The sequence below is a fragment of the Chiloscyllium plagiosum genome, chromosome 18, assembly GCF_004010195.1.
Source record: "Chiloscyllium plagiosum isolate BGI_BamShark_2017 chromosome 18, ASM401019v2, whole genome shotgun sequence".
In the NCBI taxonomy this organism is placed as follows: Eukaryota; Metazoa; Chordata; class Chondrichthyes; order Orectolobiformes; family Hemiscylliidae; genus Chiloscyllium; species Chiloscyllium plagiosum.
The window spans coordinates 18,862,985-18,883,783 of record NC_057727.1 but is presented as its reverse complement, the minus strand read 5'-3'; the positions used below and the strand labels follow the sequence as shown (position 1 = coordinate 18,883,783).

Here is a 20,799-nt window from a genome sequence, read left to right as displayed (position 1 = left end):
TAGACATGATTCATAGTCTATTGACTTTTGAGTTTAAAGAGAATTAATAAATTGAATGCACTACTATTCTTAAGAAGAGCCAAAATCCTAATGTTGGTGCTACTGCTTAGTTTAGACACATTTTGAAGTTATCGCTGATAAATGCAACAGTCTCCATCAAAGATTCAGATGGCATCTCAGTATGATTTCAGATAGATCTGATGGGACTGTCTGCATACTAAGAGATCAGTGATTGTGATAAACAGCAGTATCTGGACATATAAGGTGCAACGACTATAATGGGCTTTAATGTAACGTCGGAAAGATTTAACAGGTATTTTTGTTGTGACAGGAGATTTTTGACTCCACAGAAAAATTGCTGCAACCATTTGTGCCAGTTAGAGTAACAGTAAGTATAATGTATTTGTTTCTGATTAAAATATAATTTCAAACAAACATTTCATCCAATCGTATCAGCATTGTAATTGTAAGACCTTAATTTTTTTTGTTAATTACTTGCTGTCACGTAATTACTGAGCAGAGCATATTTCATCAATGGACAAGTCACAGCTATCTTGATCTATTTAAATGAAAGGTTGTGAATTGAAAAGACTTCGAAGCCACATTATGAAAAAGACGACTAAGGTGTTGAAAATCCATTGCTATGTGTTTTTAATAAGGTATAACAAATGAAAATCACTGTGGTGTTGGATTATTTGCAACATTGGATTTAGAGAAACACAAAATTTCACCCATGAAAATTTCCCAAGGTGGTTAGCATCTATTGATTAGTGGAAGAGCAGTAGGGAAAGTTATTTGTGTATACTTAACAAACTGTAAGGATTTTCTTCAGAAATTCTAAAATGAGTATTATGTAGTTTTTAAAAATCATTTAATTGGGTTTACAGCTTTGATATATGGCTTTTTCATATCTAGATTGAAACAGTTTTGTATTCTCCAGAATATTTTGTATTCTCCAGAACCTTGCTAAATATGCAGTTCCTGAAGCTTTATTGGTAACTAAACATCTGAGGATAATATTTCTCAGTGTTTTTAATGCTCAAAGTAGAACCTGGGGAATGTACAGATTTATGAATATATAATAATTGCATACTAATGTGCATGGACATTGAATTGTTGAATATGGCATTCCAATCAAATAATGTCATCCACTGGTTTACTATACCATCCTATACGAACTGCATGTTGTTTTTTATGCTGATCCCTGAAAGAAATATTCTATTCTTCCTTTGGAGTTGTAAATGTATTAAGCTGCAGCAAACAAATTACCTAAACGAAAAAGACCCTTAGCATTTGTAAAAGTAGGTTAATATTTGAAGCGGAAATGCTCCTTCAGAAACTATCGGGAGAATTTAATGGTTTTTCCAATGAGCCTGGCCACTGCAGGAGAGCTGAGGGCAGTGCTGCCAGTGCTATTTCTAGAAGCAGCTTTGAATTGACACCCCAATTAGGAAGTGCTCTGCTTGCCATCAAATTTCCTGGCTTCATTGGTGGTAATTTTCTACCACACATTCCGCTGTTGAGCAGATGTCCCATCTATGAGAACAAATGTCCAAATGGAGGCTTGCAACTCTCCTGTAGCAGGTCACTGCTGGTATGGCAGGATAAAGATCACTGCTCTCATCCCCAATTGGACATGAGTAGGGTGATATAACTGGGAACAGTCAAAGTAGTCTTGAAGAAAACGAGGCGGAAGTGAGGACTGCAGAGTCGAGAGTGTGGTGCTGGAAAAGCACAGCAGGTCAGGCAGCATCCGAGGAGCAGGAGAATCGATGTTTCAGGCATAAGCCCTTCACCAGGAATGAAGAAGACAAGGCTGAATGCTATTATCAAGGGCAAGGAGGTGTCTTTCTGCTGGGGTAATTTTTGCCACTGGTAGGAGTTTCCATTGGGCACAGATTCCATGAGTTTATAAGCATACATACATGGCATGCCCCATCCATTGCTGTTGCAATGCGTGATGGTGAAGTGAGTTCCTTAAGTCATGCCCTCAGGGCTTTAATTAGCCTTGGAGTAGAAAGGCTGCCCACTCCATATTTAATGCAGGAGAGTTGGGAAAGTGATGGGGTCTCCACTGGATGCCTTCCTGCTTTCTTAAACAAACCTTCCACCTCCAGGCTCACTTGCCATAGAGAGCCATAAAGATGTACAGCATGGAAACAGACCCTTCGGTCCAACCCCTCCATGCCAACCAGATATCCCAACCCAGTCTAGTCCCATCTGCCAGCATCTGGCCCATATCCCTCCAAACCCTTCCTATTCATATACCCACCCAAATGCCTTTGAAATGTTGCAATCGTACCAGCCTCCACCACTTCCTCTGGCAGCTCAATCCATACACATACCACCCCCTGTGTGAAAAGGTTGCCCCGTAGGTCTCTTTTATATCTTTCCCCTCTCACCCTAAACCTATGTCCTCTAGTTCTGGACTCCCCGACCCCAGGGAAAAGACTTTGTCTATTTACCCTATCCATGCCCCTCATAATTTTGTAAACCTCTATAATATCACCCCTCAGCCTCCGACGCTCCAGGGAAAACAGCCCCAGCCTGTTCAGCCTCTCCCTATAGCTCAAATCCTCCTACCCTGGCAACATACTTGTAAATCTTTTCTCAACCCTTTCAAGTTTCACAACATCTTTCCGATAGGAAGGAGACCAGAATTGCATGCAATATTCCAACAGTGGCCTAACCAATGTCCTGTACAGCCGCAACGTGACCTCCCAACTCCTGTACTCAATACTCTGACCAATAAAGGAAAGCATACCAAACGCCGCCTTCACTATCCTATCTACCTGTGACTCCACTTTCAAGGAGCTCTGAACCTACACTCCAATGTCTCTTTGTTCAGCAACACTCCCTAGGACTTTACCATTAAGTGTATAAGTCCTGCTAAGATTTGCTTTCCCAAAATACACCACCTCGCATTTATCTGAATTAAACTTCATCTGCCACTACTTGTGATAACAGCATTAAATTCTACCCTACGTTTGTAGATGTGGGCATCAGTCAACACAGATTTAGATTAAATTAGATTAGATTACTTACAGTGTGGAAACAGGCCCTTCGGCCCAACAAGTCCACACCGACCCGCCGAAGCGCAACCCACCCATACCCCTACATTTACCCCTTACCTAACACTACGGGCAATTTAGCATGGCCAATTCACCTGACCTGCACATCTTTGGACTGTGGGAGGAAACCGGAGCACCGGGAGGAAACCCACGCAGACGCGGGGAGAACGTGCAAACTCCACACAGTCAGTCGCCTAAGGCGGGAATTGAACCCGGGTCTCTGGCGCTGTGAGGCAGCAGTGCTAACCACTGTGCCACCGTGCCACCGATTTATTGTGAAGTTCTGTATACTGAGCACAAAAGCATGAACATTTGATTTTAAGAGTGTTACCAGTCTATTTTAACAGACATATTTTGTATTAGAGCTACTTGGTGTTAGATATAATGAACTAACGTATAATTTTGTACTCACTTTAGGATGACCCTTCAGAGAAGGTCACAAAACAGCCTCTAAGGGATCCAGTGCCTTACCTGCCACATTGTTCTTCGTCTGAGCCCTCAATCTCACGACAGTGTAGACAGAAGAACAATGAACTAGCAAAGAAGACTGAAAAGGTAAATAGCTGAATATACGTACTGTTATGATTCTAGCTAATGGTAATATTGGACACGTCAAACTCCAGAGTGAAACTTATCTTGACAGATAATTTATTTGATTTTTGCAGGTGGTCACTATAGTGTTAGTCATTGAAACATATGCACAAGAGGCACTGATGTTCTTTAATGCCAGAAAATTTGTTTATTTCACAAAAGATATAAAAGACAGTTAGAAAAATCTTAACCACAAACAGCAAAAAACAAAATTCCATTCTGTTTCCCAATACTATCCTTTTACAGCTACTCAATTCAAGAGGAATTTTACTCTTATCTAAACTGTTCAAGTTTTTTCTTAGCTTACTCTTTCCAATTTATTTTCCTTGGATAATTGACATAGTTTTTGGTCTCGTTCATAGTATGCTGGCATGAATCTTTCACAGTTCTGATAGCCCAAACTATTGAACGATTTGAAGATTTCCATACAAGGTCTCCTGGATTAGACAAACTAAAACACTTTAGCTAGAATGACTGATTTCTGTGAACTAAAAGTTTGATTCTTCTAGTAAGCGAGACTGTTCCCCATCTGTACTGAACTCCTGATTCTTCTGAACTGAACTCAAAAGCTAAAACTAATAGCTTTCAGATCTGTTGTAAATTCAGCAGGATAAATGTTCCATCGATTTAACATCACTAGGGCTTACTTTCATTTAACCTGTTTTCCTAAAGCTATTCTGACGTCTGGAGCAGGTAGGACCTGAATCTGAGCCTCCTGGTTCAGGGGTAGGGCCACTACTGCTGCACCACAAACACTACTAGGATTCTGCTAGGCACTTGACTGCAGTCAGCTGCTTACTTGGAATTGATGCACTTAAATCATTGCTCCAATAATATTTCTGATCCATTTGAAGGCAGAACTTATATAGAACTGACCCAGATTCATCTGCCTCTTTATTGAAGTTTTAAATCCCAAAATACAGTATGTAGACGTATCATTATGATATATTTAACAAAAAAGCTAATATGCTTTCTTCGAACCTAGGATAAATAATGTTACGTTCCAATTTTCTTTGGAGCACAAGTGAATTAGTGTTCCCTGTTGTTTGTGAAGCTCATTATTCTCCAACTGCTTATATGCCAGACTTGGTTCCTACATTTCAGGGTTGTCCAACCTTTTTTGTTTGACAGGGTGAGCAACATTTCATCTTTTCTCTCACTCTGGGGACCAGTGAGCAAATTTCGAAGAGATGAGGTTTACTAGCCCAGTAAAATAAATTTTAAAATATCCAAAGCATTAAGTTGTCCATATAATAAAAATGGAGAAAGTGAGGACTGCAGATGCTGGAGATCAGAGCTGAAAAATGTGTTGCTGGAAAAATGCAGCAGGTCAGGCAGCATCCAAGGAGCAGGAGAATCGACGTTTCGGGCATAAGCCCTTCTTCAGGAATACTAAAATAAATCCTATAATAAAAATAACCATTAAAAAGTGCAAAACAGCAGAGCTAACTAATAAAACCCTTTTTTACCTCTTTGGCTAAAAGCAGAGCTAGACAGAGAAAAAAATCTAGACCATAAGCCATGTTGACTATCCCTAATCAGTCCTTGCCTTTCCTGTACATGTACATCCTGTCCCTCAGGATTCCCTCCAACAACTTGCCCACCACTGATGACAGGCTCACTGGTCTATAGTTCCCTGGCTTGTCCTTACCACCTTTCTTAAACAGTGGCTCACGTTAGCCAACCTCCAGTCTTCCGGCACCTGTAACTATCGCTGATAGAAATATCTCAGCCTCTGTCTCACAAACTTGATTGAGTTTTTTGAGGAAGTAACAAAGAGGATTGATGAGGGCAGAGCAGTAGATGTGATCCATATGGACTTCAGTAAGGCGTTTGACAACGTTCCTCATGGGAGACTGGTTAGCAAAGTTAGATCTCACAGAATACAGGGAGAAATAGTCACTTGGATACAGAACTGGCTCAAAAATAGAAGGGTTGTTTTTCAGACTGGAGGCCTGTGACCAGTGGAGTGCCACAAGGATCAGTGCAGGGTCCTCTACTTTTTGTCATTTACATAAATGATTTGAATGTGAACATAAGAGGTAGTTAGTAAGTTTGCAGATGACACCAAAATTGGAGGTGTAGTGGACAGCGAAGAAGGTTACCTCAGATTACAACAGAATCTTGACCAGATGCACCAATGAGCTGAGAAGTGGCAGATAGAGTTTAATTCAGATAAATGCGAGGTGCTGCATTTTGGGAAAGCAAATCTTAGCAGGACTTATACACTTAAAGTCCAAGGGAGTGTTGCTGAACAAGGAGACCTTGGAGTGCAGGTTCAGAGCTCCTTGAAAGTGGAGTCGCACGTGCATAGGATAGTGAAGAAGGTGTTTGGTATGCTTTCTTTTATTGGTCAGAGTATTGAGTACAGGAGTTGGGAGGTCACGTTGCGGCTGTACAGGACATTGGTTAGGCCACTGTTGGAATATTGCATGCAATTCTGGTCTCCTTCCTATCGGAAAGATGTTGTGAAACTTGAAAGGGTTGAGAAAAGATTTACAAGGATGTTGCCAGGGTAGGAGGATTTGAGCTATAGGGAGAGGCTGAGCAGGCTGGGGCTGTTTTCCCTGGAGCTTCAGAGTCTGAGAGGTGACCTTTATAGAGGTTTACAAAATTATGAGGGGCATAGATAGGATAAATAGACAATATCTTTTCCCTGGGTCAGGGAGTCCAGAACTAGAGGGCATAGGTTTAGGGTGAGAGGGAAAAGATATAAAAGTGACCTAAGGGGCAACGTTTTCACACAGAGGATGGTACATGTATGGAATGAGCTGCCAGAGGAAGTGGTGGAGGCTGGTACAATTGCAACATTTAAAAGGCATTTGGATGGGTATATGAATAGGAAGGGTTTGGAGGGATATGGGCCAGGTGCTGACAGGTGGGACTAGTTTGGGTCGGGATATCTGGTCAGCATGGATAGGTTGGACCAAAGGGTCTGTTTCCATGCTGTACATCTCTATGACTCTATAAGTTCCAATCACCATGGAAGAGCCTGGGAACCAGGAATGAGCTCAAGAGTTTATTAAGTATCACTCACCGTGATCTCTCTCTGGTGGACACATTCCAAGTTGGCCTCAGCTGATGTAAGTGGGGGTTGATAATAGCTTGCCCTTTAGCCTGGGATTTCCTCTACTCTCTACTTTGTGGATTTTATTTTATAGCTAGTATCGCCTTCCATTCAGTTTGTAGGATTAACAAAATGCAGAGAGTAGGAATAAATCTGTCATTCTCACATTGGCAGGCTGATTAGTGTGATACTGAAAGGGTCAATATTTAAGTCCCAGTTGTTCACCACATAGATCAATGATTTCGATATGGGGACTAAATATAATATGTCGAAGTTCTGAGAAAGGGTCACTGAGCCCGAAATGTTAACTTTTATTTCGCTTCACAGATGCTGCCAGACATGCAACTCCTGTTTTTGCTTCTGATTTACAACATTCACAGTTCCTTCAGCTTTTGTATGTCTACATTTGATACAAAACTAAGTAGGAATGTGAGTTATGAGGAAGATGCAAAATGTTTCAGGAAGATAGTGGGCAGCACGGTGGCACAGTGGTTAGCACTGCTGCCTCACAGCGCCGTAGACCCGGGTTCATTTTCTGCCTCAGGCGACTGACTGTGTGGAGTTTGCACGTTCTCCCCATGTCTGCGTGGGTTTCCTCCGGGTGCTCCGGTTTCCTCCCACAGTCCAAAAATGTGCAGGTCAGGTAAATTGGCCATGCTAAATTGCCCGTAGTGTTCGGTAAGGGGTAAATGTAGGGGTATGGGTGGGTTGCGCTTCAGCGGGTCGGTGTGGACTTGTTGGGCCGAAGGGCCTGTTTCCACACTGTAAGTAATCTAAAAAAAATTTGGACAGGCTTAGTGATTGGGCAGGAACATGACAGATGGAATATAATGTGTAAAAATGTGAGGTTATCCACTTTAGTAGGAAAACTAGGTATGCAGAGTATTTCTAAAGCATTGAGAGGCTGAAAGATGTGAATGTGCAAAGGGACTTGATGTCCTTGTTAATAAGTCACTGAAGGCCAACATACAGATTGAACAATCTATTAGGAGGGCGAGTCAAATGTTAGCCTTTATTGCAAGAGAATTTGCGTACAGGGGTAGTGAAGTCTTGTTTCAACTGTATAGGAGCTTGGTTAGACTTCATCTGGAGTACTGCTTTAGTCTCCTTATCCCAGGAAAGATATTATCACAGACAGAGTGCAACAAAGTGGTGGGCGGCACGGTGGCACAGTGGTTAGCACTGCTGCCTCACAGCGCCGGAGACCCGGGTTCAATTCCCGCCTCAGGCGACTGACTGTGTGGAGTTTGCACGTTCTCCCCGTGTCTGCGTGGGTTTCCTCCGGGTGCTCCGGTTTCCTCCCACAGTCCAAAAATGTGCAGGTCAGGTGAATTGGCCATGCTAAATTGCCCGTAGTGTTCGGTAAGGGGTAAATGTAGGGGATGGGGTGGGTTGCGCTTCGGCGGGGCGGTGTGGACTTGTTGGGCCGAAGGGCCTGTTTCCACACTGTAATGTAATCTAAAAAGGTTCACCAGGCTTGTTAACTGGACTATCCTATGAAGAGATTGGGCAAACTCTCCATAGTTTTGAAGAATAAGATGTGATCCTATTGAAACCTAAAAGATACTTAGGATGGCAAATACAGTTAAGGTATTTCCCCTGGCTGGTGATCTAGAACCAGGGAATGCCATTTAGGACTGGAATGAGAAATATTTTTTACTCAGAGGAGGGTGAATCTTTGGACTTCTTTACCTAAGAGGGCTTTGGAAGCTCAGTCTTTGAGTATGTTTAAAGTTTATAGATTTCTGATTACCAGTGGTGCAAATGGTTACGGAGATAATATGTGTAAAAGCCATTGACGTGCTTGATCATATTAAATGGCAGACCAGACTCGACAAGCTGAATGGCCTACAACTGTTCCAATGTTCCTACTCACTCACTCATGCAGTCAGCCACCTACCCAGCTTGTCACTTGTTCACTCACCCACTCAGGATCCCAGTCATTCTCCAAGCTAATCAACCTCTGCCCCAGCCACTCATTCACCCACCCACTCCTCTCCATGTCCATGCTAGTCACGCATACAGTCAGCAAGGTTTAATGATTAATGTTGCTGAGTTTACTAGTAAGTCCATCAGAACTAAATTTGGGAGGAGGGGACAGCCCCTGACTGGAGAATCTTCTTTCAATGTCTCTAGTTACAGCTTCTTTCACAGTCTTCCAGCTATGCTTAAAGTACCTTTATAGATTATTTCAGATTGCTTACAGTGTGGAAACAGGCCCTCGGCCCAACATGTCCACACCGACTTAAAACAAGATTTGGGAAGTAGAAATTAATTTGTCTTCACGGCACAATATAATCATAGTTCCATGTTGGTTGTCTGCATGTTACCTGTTGCATAAGCCTGCAATGTATAGTATCAAGGGTAATCAGGAATAGGCAGAAAGCTCTGGCCCAGCCAGCATTTATCACGTCCCATGAAAGAATTAAAAATTCCCTTACCTACCATCATCTCATTTCTAGAATCCACACAGTGGTTTGAACAGGTGGAGGTGATTTTTATCATTTTAAATAATGTTTTTAAATCTTCAGGTGAAAACATCAGCTCCTAGACAATTACCTGCTCTACCACATGATGAGCCGAATGTTTACATAAAGAAACTGCAGAATAATCCCGATAAAATTTTTACATCAATGGCCAACTCAAAGAATAATGAAATTGGAGCCTCACAGGTTTGTATGTTGATGATTCTCTTCTAATATGTTGAGAGCTTTATCACCATTTTCACAGAGACTCATTACTCTTTGCATTGTGCTGTATCTCACTTAAGCTAATTCGATTATTCTTGGGTGCATGGCATTAAGATTAACTTTATGAGGAGTGCAGCAGTCAGGAGGGTAGGAAAGATTCATCTTGCCTAGCGTAGGACCACATGTGACTTTGACTCTCTCAATCAGGGAGAAAAAAATCCAAAGCATTTCTAGTCATTGTTTGCATACGATATCTTAATGTTACATAATCATTGATGGAGGATTTCTACTTGACACTTATTTTGGATTGAGCATCACCAACCACTCCTATATGTAAACTTGTTGCACTCTAAGGGTGGATTTTTCTGGGAGAGCATATAACCCACTATCCCACTACTGTACTGAGAAAACTTGCTATATCGCCCACCAGCTAGCTCATTAAGAGCTGATTGGCTTGTTTCTCAGCAAGTTGCAGGCCTTGACACTGGTTTCCTGGGTTGTCCGAAGCTGCCAGCCAATCAGAGGCAGGAGCTTGCGATCCTCAAATCTGCCAGTCAAATCCTACTCTACAGAGGATCCAGCATTATCAAGGCATGTACTTCTTGTAATCATCTTTGGGGGTGGGGAGTCTGATGAAAGAGCAAGGGAGTCATGCCACCATGACTCCCACACCTGTTCCCCGATTACCCTCCAGACCCACCAAGAACGCAGATGATTGGAGAGGTCCTAGGGAGTGTTGTTGAACAAAGAGACCTTGGAATGCAGGTTCATAGCTCCATTAAAGTGGAGTCGCAGGTAGGTAGGATAGTGAAGGCATTTGGTATGTTTTCCTTTATCGGTCAGAGTATTGAGTACAGAAGTTGGGAGGTCATGTTGCAGCTGTACAGAACATTGGTTAGACCACTGTTGGAATGTTGTGTGCAGTTCTGGTCTCCTTCCTATCGGAAAGATGTTGTGAAACTTGAAAGGGTTCAGAAAAGATTTACAAGTATGTTGCCAGGGTTGGAGGATTTGAGCTATAGGGAGAGGCTGAACAGGCTGGGGCTGTTTTCCCTGGAGCGTCAAAGTCCAAGGGGTGATCTTATCGAAGTTTACAAAATTATGAGGGGCATGGATGGGATAAATAGACAAAGTCATTTCACTGGGATGAGGGAGTCCAGAACTAGAGGGCATAGGTTTAGGTGAAAGAGAAAAAATATGAGAGAGTCCTAAGGGGAAACTTTTTCATGCAGAGGGTGGCACAAGCTTTAAATTGCCAAACTGATTTACTAAATCGTAAAACAAAAATAAAATGGTTTGGATGCTGCAAATACTCTGCAGACTGTTTATGACCTTTAAGACTCCTCATTGAATTCAGTGATTTCCGATCATGATCCCTTATTCCACTAATTTGCTCCAGTTTTGATAACAGGTCATCAACCTGAAACATTGATTCAGGGATTCCAATGATTAAATACTTGTTTCAGCAGTGTAGACTGGAATTTCACATTGGGAACATGCAGAATTCCTGATTCAGCTGATTCTGAAGGAATTGCACAGGAAGTTGAAAATTTCAATGTACAGCACCCTCTGCATCTTGAACTCTTAAAAAAAGCCCCTTAAAATTGAAGAATTTCAAGTGTTTCCACTCACTTAAGCTTAATAGTTACTCAGGTAAAGTTAGAGCATTAAAATTCTACTCCAGCCTCCGGGCAAAGATTAATCTGTACCAACTGATTTCCTTCCGTCTCAACTAAAAATGCTCTCCCCAATCAAGACTGGACATCCATAAGTGCTGTGGACCATCAGTAGCAGCAGCAGATTGTGACATTCTTTGTGACTGTGACAAAGATAAACCATCCTTTTCACTATTCTTGACTTAGTCACATCCTTTGGCGTGGTTGACTGCAGCATCCTCCTCTCCGCTGATACATCCAGTTAGATGGACTATGCTTGACTGGTTTTATTCTTAGCTATTCAACTGTAGCCAGACTAAATCTTGCACTGATTTCTATTCCCATTTCTGCACTGTTGTCTGTAGTGTCCCACTCTCATTCTTGTCTTTGTTACTTGTAGACTTGATTATTCCAGTGCACTCTAATAGGCCCTAAACTCTGAAATTATCTTTCTACTTCTTTCCACTTGTCTATGTCACTTCTTTCCTTTAATACTCTCCTTCTAGCCTCCATCTTTGATTAAACGTTTGTTCATTTGACATAATACCTCATGTGGCTGGATTAATTTTTAAAATGCTCCTGTTAAATATCTTGGGACATCCAATGGACAAGTGAACAAAGTAGTAATGGCACTCTATAGAATTAAATAGAATTAAAATTTCACTCTAAAATTGTTTTGTTTTACTATAGGATCGTCCATTATCCGCCAGAGAACGAAGGAGATTAAAACAATCTAAGGAAAACTTCCCTCATTCAGGTATCCACTGAATGGTTTATTTTCTCTCTTGGAGGTATTGACTCTTTATATGGCACATTTCTACAGATGTCACAATCCTCATGATATTAGCTCATATAACAGTTATTCAAGTTTAAACCTTTACAGTAATTGTTGATAGTCCAACCCTGACCTTAATTGAGGTCATAGGCGAATCGCTGCACAATTTCTGATTTTTGGTTTTCATGGTCAAGGATTCCAGAGGGCAACTTCAGAACTCCTGCCTCTGCATGAATTGAGGATTAACTCCAGGACAACCAAACTGAAAACTTGAGCTAATCAGTGGAAAAGAATCCTATGTAGCCACAGTGTATGACTCTTTCTTTACTTTCTCCATTGTAGGTGTCTGATCTGAAAAACTGGTATAAAGGTTTTCCACCTAGATTGACATCATAAGATTTCTACTAGTACCAGCCCATGTCCTTTTTCAAAGATGTCATATTTGACTCAAACGTTGAATCTGGAGGGATAAACACAGATGTTGCCAGAGCTGCTGGGTTTCTCCAGCTCTTTCAATTTTTATTTCAGATTTCCAGCATTAGCAGTGCTTAATTTTATTGCTTAATCCATTCTGGTGTCTGGATAGCAACATTCCAAGTATGCTTCTACAGTTGAGTTGCCTTCCCCCACTTATATGAACAGGAAGGGTTTAGAGGGATATGAGTCAAATGATGGCAAATGGAGCTAGGTCAGATTGGGATGTCTGGTCAAGTGTGGACGAGTTGGACCAAAGGATCTGTTTCCATAATGTATGAATCTATGATTCTATGAATTCTGGTTGTAAAATTACACTAATTCCAATTGTTTACATTTGCTCAACAGTTTCCACTTCAAGAAGGAGTTCACATTGTGGAGCTTTAGAAGCAAACTCTTACACAGAGAACCAAAAGGTGAAAGTCAGCCAATCCTTATCAGATATCACCACCTATCATGGAAAGGTGATGTTATGATCATTAGAATTTATTGTATTCTGTGCCATTTACATTACAGTAAGTCACATTAAGTAAAACCTTTTGCATATGAGTGCATGATCTCCTCCTGGAAACCATTGAAGAAAATAATTTTTCGTTAAGTATTATGACAAACAGATTTTTAATTAGTAAGGGACTCGAAGATTATAGAGGAAAGACAGAAAAGCAACATTGAGGCCTATCAGTTCAGCCATGATCTCATTGATTGGCAGAGCAGAGTTGACAGGTTGAATGGCCTACTTCTGTTCCTATGTCATATGGTCTTATGAATTTAAAGTTTAATTACTTTCCATTGTTCTGGGAATTTGGAGCCTTCTCTGTCTCTGCTGGTTAAACTTTAAAATAATTTTTTTCTGTTTGTTTTATAGTTATTCATAACATGTTATGCTGGGGAGTTTTTTTAAAAAAAGCAAGTCTTAATAAAATATTTCTGTAGCAAGCAACATTTGGAATATTATTTAAATCATTTAAGGTCTTTACAATGCAGTCTCTTTTTAATTGCAAGTTAGTTGATTCTTGTATATATCTTGTATATGAGCACACACTCTAATTTTTATATAAAAACAAATTGTTGTAGTATTCAATCCCCTAAATGGTGACCAAAAATTCTACAATGCTATGTTTAAACAAAATAGTTCTTTACTCCTCTAAACATTAGCTGTGGTAGCACATTTTCTATTATGTAGTGTAACTGAATAACCTGCAATTCATAGCAAGAACTACCATGAGAGATTGAATCTGTACAAAACTCTTCCATCTATTGTGTATCGGTTATTTTCTGGTGCCCCAGATTTTAATACATGCAGATAACATTAATTCAACACAAAATCACAACTGAATGAATGGAAAACCATTAAGCAATTTGGGATGAAAAGTACCAATTAAGGTGAACCAAGCAACTATAATAGAAACCAATCAAAAGTGGTGCGCACAATAAGATGCAGTGACTGAACATGCACAGAAGAGAAGGGGCAGCCAGGAATGTCTTTTGGAATTTTCTTTTGGAATAATTTTTAAACCATCATCTATTCCTCGCTCTGGGAAACAGATAATATTTTCAAGGTCTAAAAGTTTTGATATTAAAATTTTGTGCCCTAATACTGTGACAGTATAAATGAGATATTGTAAAATCTGAATTGATATATGCTTATCCTCAAGTTTAAAAGTGAGGCTGTTCAGTACTTCAGTATTTTCGGTAGAAATCTGAATGACTGTAAATAAGTACTTTTTGGTGATTTTTCATTTTAGATAAATAATTGTAAGGATGTGGTGAACAAAATCCTAAATAATTGTAGTATTTTTGAAAATAACAACATTGTTCACGCAGTTCTTCCTCCATCGTTTTGAGGAAGTCTTTGGGCACAAATTTAACTCTTGTTTCTGTCTGGACAGATGCTGAGTTTCTCCAGCATTTTCTGTTTTTATTTCAGATATCCAGCAGCCACTGTATTTGCTTTTACTTCCTACATAGTAGTCACTGTACAATCTCAAGTTTTAAAAGTTACACCCTTTTCAAAACAAAATACTGAAGCAAATTGTATTGTAAGCAACATTTTGTTGCAGATTTTGAATTAATTTATTAATTGTTTTATTTTTATTTTAACAGGTCGTGAGTGAGTCATCCCCTCACCTTTCAGATGATGATGAATATTGCTCTTCAACCAGCTCAACTGATAAATCAGAGGGGGATTGCAAAGAAGGGTAAATACTTAAACTTTTTGTTATATGGTGATATTCCCAGCTTGGGAATCAAGGAAACCACACTTATGTCCTAAAGATAGAATTGGATAAACATTGTTTGAGTTTCCTTCACTAGTAATAGCAGACAATGGTTAATCCATTTAGAAACAGTGAAGTGAGTCAGTATATCATTAAAAACAAAATATTGCAGATGCTGGAAATCTGAAATTAAAGCAGAAGGTGCTGGAGGAACACAACAGGTTTGGCAGCATCCATGGAGAAAGAAGCAGTGTCAGTGTTCCAAGTGCAATAGTACTGATCTGTACTGATGAAGAGTCATATCAGACTTGAAATTTGGACTCTCTTTTTCTCTCTATGGAGGCTGCAAGATCTGAGTTTCTCCAGCACTTTCTGTTTGTTTGTTTGTGTGTTTGAGTGTCGACTTTTACCAATAATGCATAGATGATTCATCAGTACAATGATTAGTATCATAGGATTGACATTGTCACACAATTTTAATCATGAAACAATTTTAAAAGAATTGTGCAAAGTAGACAAAATGTCTGCATTCTAAAGGCAATTGATGCAATTTCAATGTTTGAAACAACCAGGGCAGCTTCAACCTATTAAGTTTTGATGAAAGAAAAGAGAAACTGGAGTTAATTAATCTTGAGTGACTGAGATGATCTTACGCAGAAAAGAACCTCCCCAACAAAGGCATGGACACCAAAATTTAACAGGACTTCCAGTGTGTCAGTAAGCCTTTAGCAAATTAAGGAAAACGGGGCCAGTAAATCATTTCTGAGACTAATCTAATGGTTTACTAGCCAACAATGATCTCTGCATAATATGGAGTTTGGAAACTTGGGACAATGTACAGAAGTACCACCTAACCATGTCTTCACGAAACCTTGAAAAGTGGGTGACAAGAAAGGTAGTCTAACAGCTCCATTATCTCCCAAGCCAACATACCCAGCACTGAGGTGCTAAAAACTTAAAATTCAGCTGAGCAGATCATGTGATTCGTATCTCCAGTACTTGTATGGGCAAGTGTCCTACTCTGAATTCATTGCATGAGACTCCCTGCTTTAGTGATGTCGTCAAAGCATCTTTGAAGAGGTAAGACATCAATGAAAGTAGAGTTCTGTTTAGGAGAGCACTGAACACAGCAAGAGGCAAACATTTTAAACATTGGAGAGAACACACAAACCAAGCACTATCTGTAACACGTGGCAAAGTCTGCAGATCATGCATTGAACTTACTTATGATCTCCGAACCCATCAATTCAGAGTGAAAATATGTCTTCCTCTATCTGAAAGAACTGCCTAAGAAAGACAACCACTTTCCCATCCAGTATGTATAATCAACAAACCTGGAGGCATATCATTAGTCCCTTTAACTAATATAGATTGTTAAAAGCTGAGGCCTCAGTGCTGATACTTGTGGCGCACGACTTGTAACAGTTTAAAACATTTAGCCACGTTTTCTCTCCCATTGCCATTTTCAGTCAGGTTTCTTGAATGTGTAAAAATCTCAGTAATTTTCATAAAATTGCACACTGCTGTTTTCTAAACCTTTGCTATTTATTTTCTAGTAAATCTGATTCCAATGAAATGCATGATCTGGTAAAATTGATGACGCAGACATTAAGCATGGATTCAAAAGATATGTGTAGAGAAAATCTAATGCCTGCTCCAAAACCAGAATTCCGATTACAGCGGAGGTATAGAGATACCCTGATTCTTCACGGGAAAGCTAAGGAAGATCTGGAGGATTTTTGCTTCAATGATTTTCCAACTGGTGTGTAACAGTCAGAAATGTTATCACATGTTTAAAGTATTGTTTATTCTATAAGTGAATTGATTGAATCATTTATTTAAAATTTAGCTTTTTCCAGTTGAAGCAGCTGAGACATAAGTAAAATTAGAAGTTAGCCTAAGTTTAACATTGCTGTAATATATTTCAGCTTGCCACCTTCTCAAGGGCAACTGGGGATAAGCAATAAATGTTGGCCTAGCCAGAAAAGCCTACATCCATGAATGAATTAAAACAAAATGCACTATTAAGCTATTTCCTGTTCCTTATTTTGTTTAGAAGTTTTATCTGTACCAGAGAAGATCAAAAGAACAATTCAAGCTCTAAGAACAGATGTTGTAAAAGGACTAGGAGTAAAACTTTTGGAAAAAGTATATAACATTATGGAAGATGCTGATGAAAAGAGGAGAGAGGTGGGCTCCTTAATATTCTATGTTCATTTAATCTTCTGAGGAGTTCTTAATTTGCCTTCAGGATCAGTAGCTGGTTACTTAACACTGATCTGATTTATGTAACCATTTCAGGAATGCCTGCAGGAGCACATGGGTGAAGAATTATATCAGAATTACAGTATGAAGGTCCAACAACTAAAGTTCTTTGAAGATCATTCGAACTTTTGACTCCATGGTATTGAAAATCACTGAATAAGTTTGTTCAATTTAAAAAGTGCCTTTTTATGGGCATTGATCAGTTGCAATATGTGTCTATCACACCTGGAAAACTCAGTTGTCTAAATGCAAGCAGGCTGAACTTGGATTTTTTTTTAACTTTTGCACCATGCAATGGCCAACATAGAAACGAGACAAAGGATCATGAAGCATTGGACTCAATGTTCACCTAGCCATGTTGTTTTCGGTTTGTGAATTAAAATAGCTTTTGTATCATATCTTCACATCGTCAGCTTACTGTGTTGTGAAATACTGGATGATCAGTTGAATATGTATTACAGTTTTGTTGACATACGGTTGATATTTTCTATCAGAGTTATTTCGCATATAGATAAGTACTGTCCATCACAGAATTTACTACAGGTATGTCATCAACATGCTTAAATGATCCAAATATGTTGTAAAATGCTAAGTTCACTCATAGCTCAATTTGAAACCTTTGCAGTTAGTTAATTCATAACCACAAATTCTTTGTTTTTACAATTTGCCCAAACACCACAGGATATACCTTAAGGGAACATTTTACAAGAAACTCCATAGGAGCAGTCCTGGTTTTTCGGCAGTTATCCGCTGAGTGGCAAGTTACTTGTTTTTTTTGTCCTATAATTTTCTAAGTTTCTGCTGCAAGATAGTTTCAGCTGACTGTTACCTCACAGTTGTCAGTACTTGGTAGATTTAGAAAATGAACAGCCAAAATGTCCTAAAATAAAATACACATTCATTTTCATAATTAACTGCCAATTCTGGATTACGTTCTTTTTCTAGTCCAAAGGGCCAAAGCCACTTTAGTGCTTTTTGACACCATCCAACTGAGATGAAGTATCTATCATTGACTAGATTAAATCTTGTATACTTCTTATCCGTATTGTTCCAGGTGGCCAAGTGGTACTTGGATTAGTAATGCACAGGTCCAGGTTAATGCGCTGAGGACATTCAAATCTCTCAGCAGCACCTGGTGGAACTTAATTAATGAACCTAAAATATAATGCTTCTTATTAGTGGTGAGTATGAAACCTACCTGGTTTACTAATGCTTTTTAAGGAACTGAATCTGCTGTCCTTACTGATCTAGACTAAGTATGACCCTGGATCTAGCACAATGAGGTTAAATCTTTAATACCCTCTGAAATGGCCTAGTAAGCTATTTAGTTCATGGGTAATTAGAATCTGAGACTAAATGCTGACCTTAACAGTAACACCCACATTCCACAAAAGAATAAAAATGCCATGCTAAACAATATATTTTCACAATCTACAAGTTAGCATTCTAACAAGAGTATAATTTTAAGTTCTATGCGCAAACAAAAGCAGAAAATCTTGTGTATCTAAAAAAGTTGATCGTCTGAATAAATGAAAATTATACACTACAGATTCAAGAATTTAGGAAAAAAATGATGTGGGCAGAAAAAGAAGGCATGAGAATATAAATATGCATTTCAGTGCAAATATTAGCCAAATTAGACTTGTACTTGCAATGAGGAGGGAAACAAGTCAGAGTCATAGAGTCACAGAGCTGTACAGCATGGAAACAGAAGTGAGTAGAAGTTCATAAGCATTTTCCATATGCAGGATTTACTTGGTGTAAGGATTTGTTCTATTCTTTCATCCACTGGCTTGTGCTTGAAGTAATTTCCCACAATAATAGTTTCACCTCTAACCAGACCAATATTATACCTAGAAAGATCATGTGATCTGTGTACATTCTGCATTGAAGCACAGCTTTCAAACATAACTGAAAATATCTACATTTTCAATTAGGTTTGTTGTATTTATTTTTAACTGTACTTTGTAGGATTTGTGAACTTACAAAGTTGTATTACAATATTTGTTATAAAAATAAAAATAATGTATAGTTTCAAAAGTAAACTATGTCACAATTTCACCTGAGTTTCCTATGTGTTATGACAATGCATACCTCTGAAGTTATTTATCTAATTGATTTATTTTATTGTTACAGTTCAGTCACTTAGAAACAGAATAATGTACCTTTCAAACATAGAACTCCCAACTAGAAAAGATTGGGTTCATGTGACAATTTTACCTAACTTCACCCTCTGCCTGTAAATTTGCCTCTCCCACAGATGTTAAGAGTTTGAAAAAAAAAGTTGGAAAATATTTTTCAACATAGGTAGCATAAAGTGTTAGTATCTGTTCATGTTCAAGCAGGATATGTTTATTATTCCATTTTCAAATATTATTGAAGTTATATAACTTTTGTTTCTCATCGTAATTGTATAATATTTATTTGGAACACTGACATATCAATTTTATACAATAACAATTCTTACAGCTCCCACTGATTACATTGTTTGAGAGTCAGTTGTTAATTTGAATTTAGTTGAACTGAATCTAATGAATTCAGTTAAATTAAGTGAGTTTGTACAAATGATTTTTCTTTATTGTTTATAACAAGTTTTTGTACTTGAATTCTTTAAATGTAAGTATTTGACAATTTTAAAAAAGTGGTATTTGCTATGAGCAATAAAGTATACTTTATTTTAATTTTTATTATGTTCACTCAGAATGTATGAATAAAAGGTAAGTAAAGAGCATTTTGCAATTTTTTTAGTTATTTATAATATTTTAAAGAGTTATATAACTCTTAAATTATACCAAACAATTACACTAATTCATCATTCAGGTTTGAAGACTGTACCAGTCATTCTATAAGTTAAATGCAAATTTTAATATGGTATGGTATAGTATTGATGTACTTTGTGCCACATTTTAAAATCAATCGTTCGTAAAAATCCTAAATTAAGCTAATTGCTTAATCATACTTATCAATACGATAATCCTATATAAACAAACACCACAGAAAGTCATTTGGTCCATTGAGTTTGAGTTGGTTTCCTGGAAAAGCAATGAAGTTAATTCTATTTCCCCATAGCTAAGCAAAATGTTTTGCCTTCAACTATTTCTTTTTGAAAACCACAACTTGAATTGCTTATACCACCCTTTCATAAGACCATAATAAATAGGAGTTGGGAGTAAGCCTTTCAACTACTCAAGCCTGCATGACATTCTATAATCTCATAACTGATCTGCCCCAGGGCTCATCTCATCTTCTATGGAAGCTCCTCTCAGCCTTCAACTTCTCAATACTTCAAAAGTATATACTCGATCTCATGTAAAAGTCTACCCCCAATTTTTGGCCACATAACCTGGAATTTTCCATATATTTTGTGTAAAAGTCGACCCTAGTTCTTCACATAACAGATCAACGTTTATGAGTCAGTGTGCTGGCTGTCATGTCCCGATCCAGCTTACCAGTCTGCTAGTTGCTCCACTCTGCTCCCGGTGTTCCAGTCCGCTGGCTGCTGTGTTCCCCTCCGGGTTTTGCGAATTACCATAATTTGTTTTTCTCTCTGTATTTGTTTCAAGATCAATTGGGCTTTTGCTAATGATACGGTATGAATTTTGACAGGCATGAATTTCAGTCTCTCATCAGTAGTATCCATGTAATAGTCAATCCCATAAATTTAACTTTAAAAAGTCATCCAAAATTTGACTATTACTCAGTATATAATGTATCTGCAGCTTATTTAAATATTCAGTAATTCAGCTTCCAGAACTCCCTGGGACAGAGGAATCCAGGCATTTACTATCCTCTGAGAGAAATTTCTTCGCATCTCAGTTCTAATTGGAGTTCCGTTATTCTGTAATTATTTTCCCTAATTTGAGATTCTCCACTAGTGGAAATATCTTCTCAACATCTATCCTGTTAAGTCCCCTCAATTTTGAATGTTTCAATGAGATCACCCCTCAATTTTCTAAATTCTAGTGAATTGTTTAGCTGTTCTTCAGTTAACACCT

General features: G+C 38.7%; 1 protein-coding gene across 2 annotated transcripts; it reads left to right on the top strand.

Annotated features, from left to right (window-relative positions):
- Positions 1-305: 305 nt before the first annotated feature.
- LOC122558918 (serine/threonine-protein kinase Nek4-like) lies at positions 306-19,283 on the top strand. 2 transcript variants are annotated; one of them, XM_043707872.1, is made up of 9 exons: positions 306-388; positions 3,489-3,626; positions 9,261-9,401; positions 11,765-11,831; positions 12,672-12,739; positions 14,427-14,521; positions 16,096-16,301; positions 16,596-16,729; positions 16,841-19,283. In XM_043707872.1, the coding sequence occupies exons 3-9, from the start codon at positions 9,363-9,365 to the stop codon at positions 16,934-16,936; spliced, it is 705 nt and encodes a 234-aa protein (XP_043563807.1). In that variant the 5' UTR covers positions 306-388; positions 3,489-3,626; positions 9,261-9,362; the 3' UTR covers positions 16,937-19,283. The 2 variants fall into 2 exon arrangements, with proteins under 2 accessions (XP_043563807.1, XP_043563806.1); XM_043707871.1 differs by having other exon boundaries at positions 12,672-12,787.
- Positions 19,284-20,799: the final 1,516 nt, after the last annotated feature.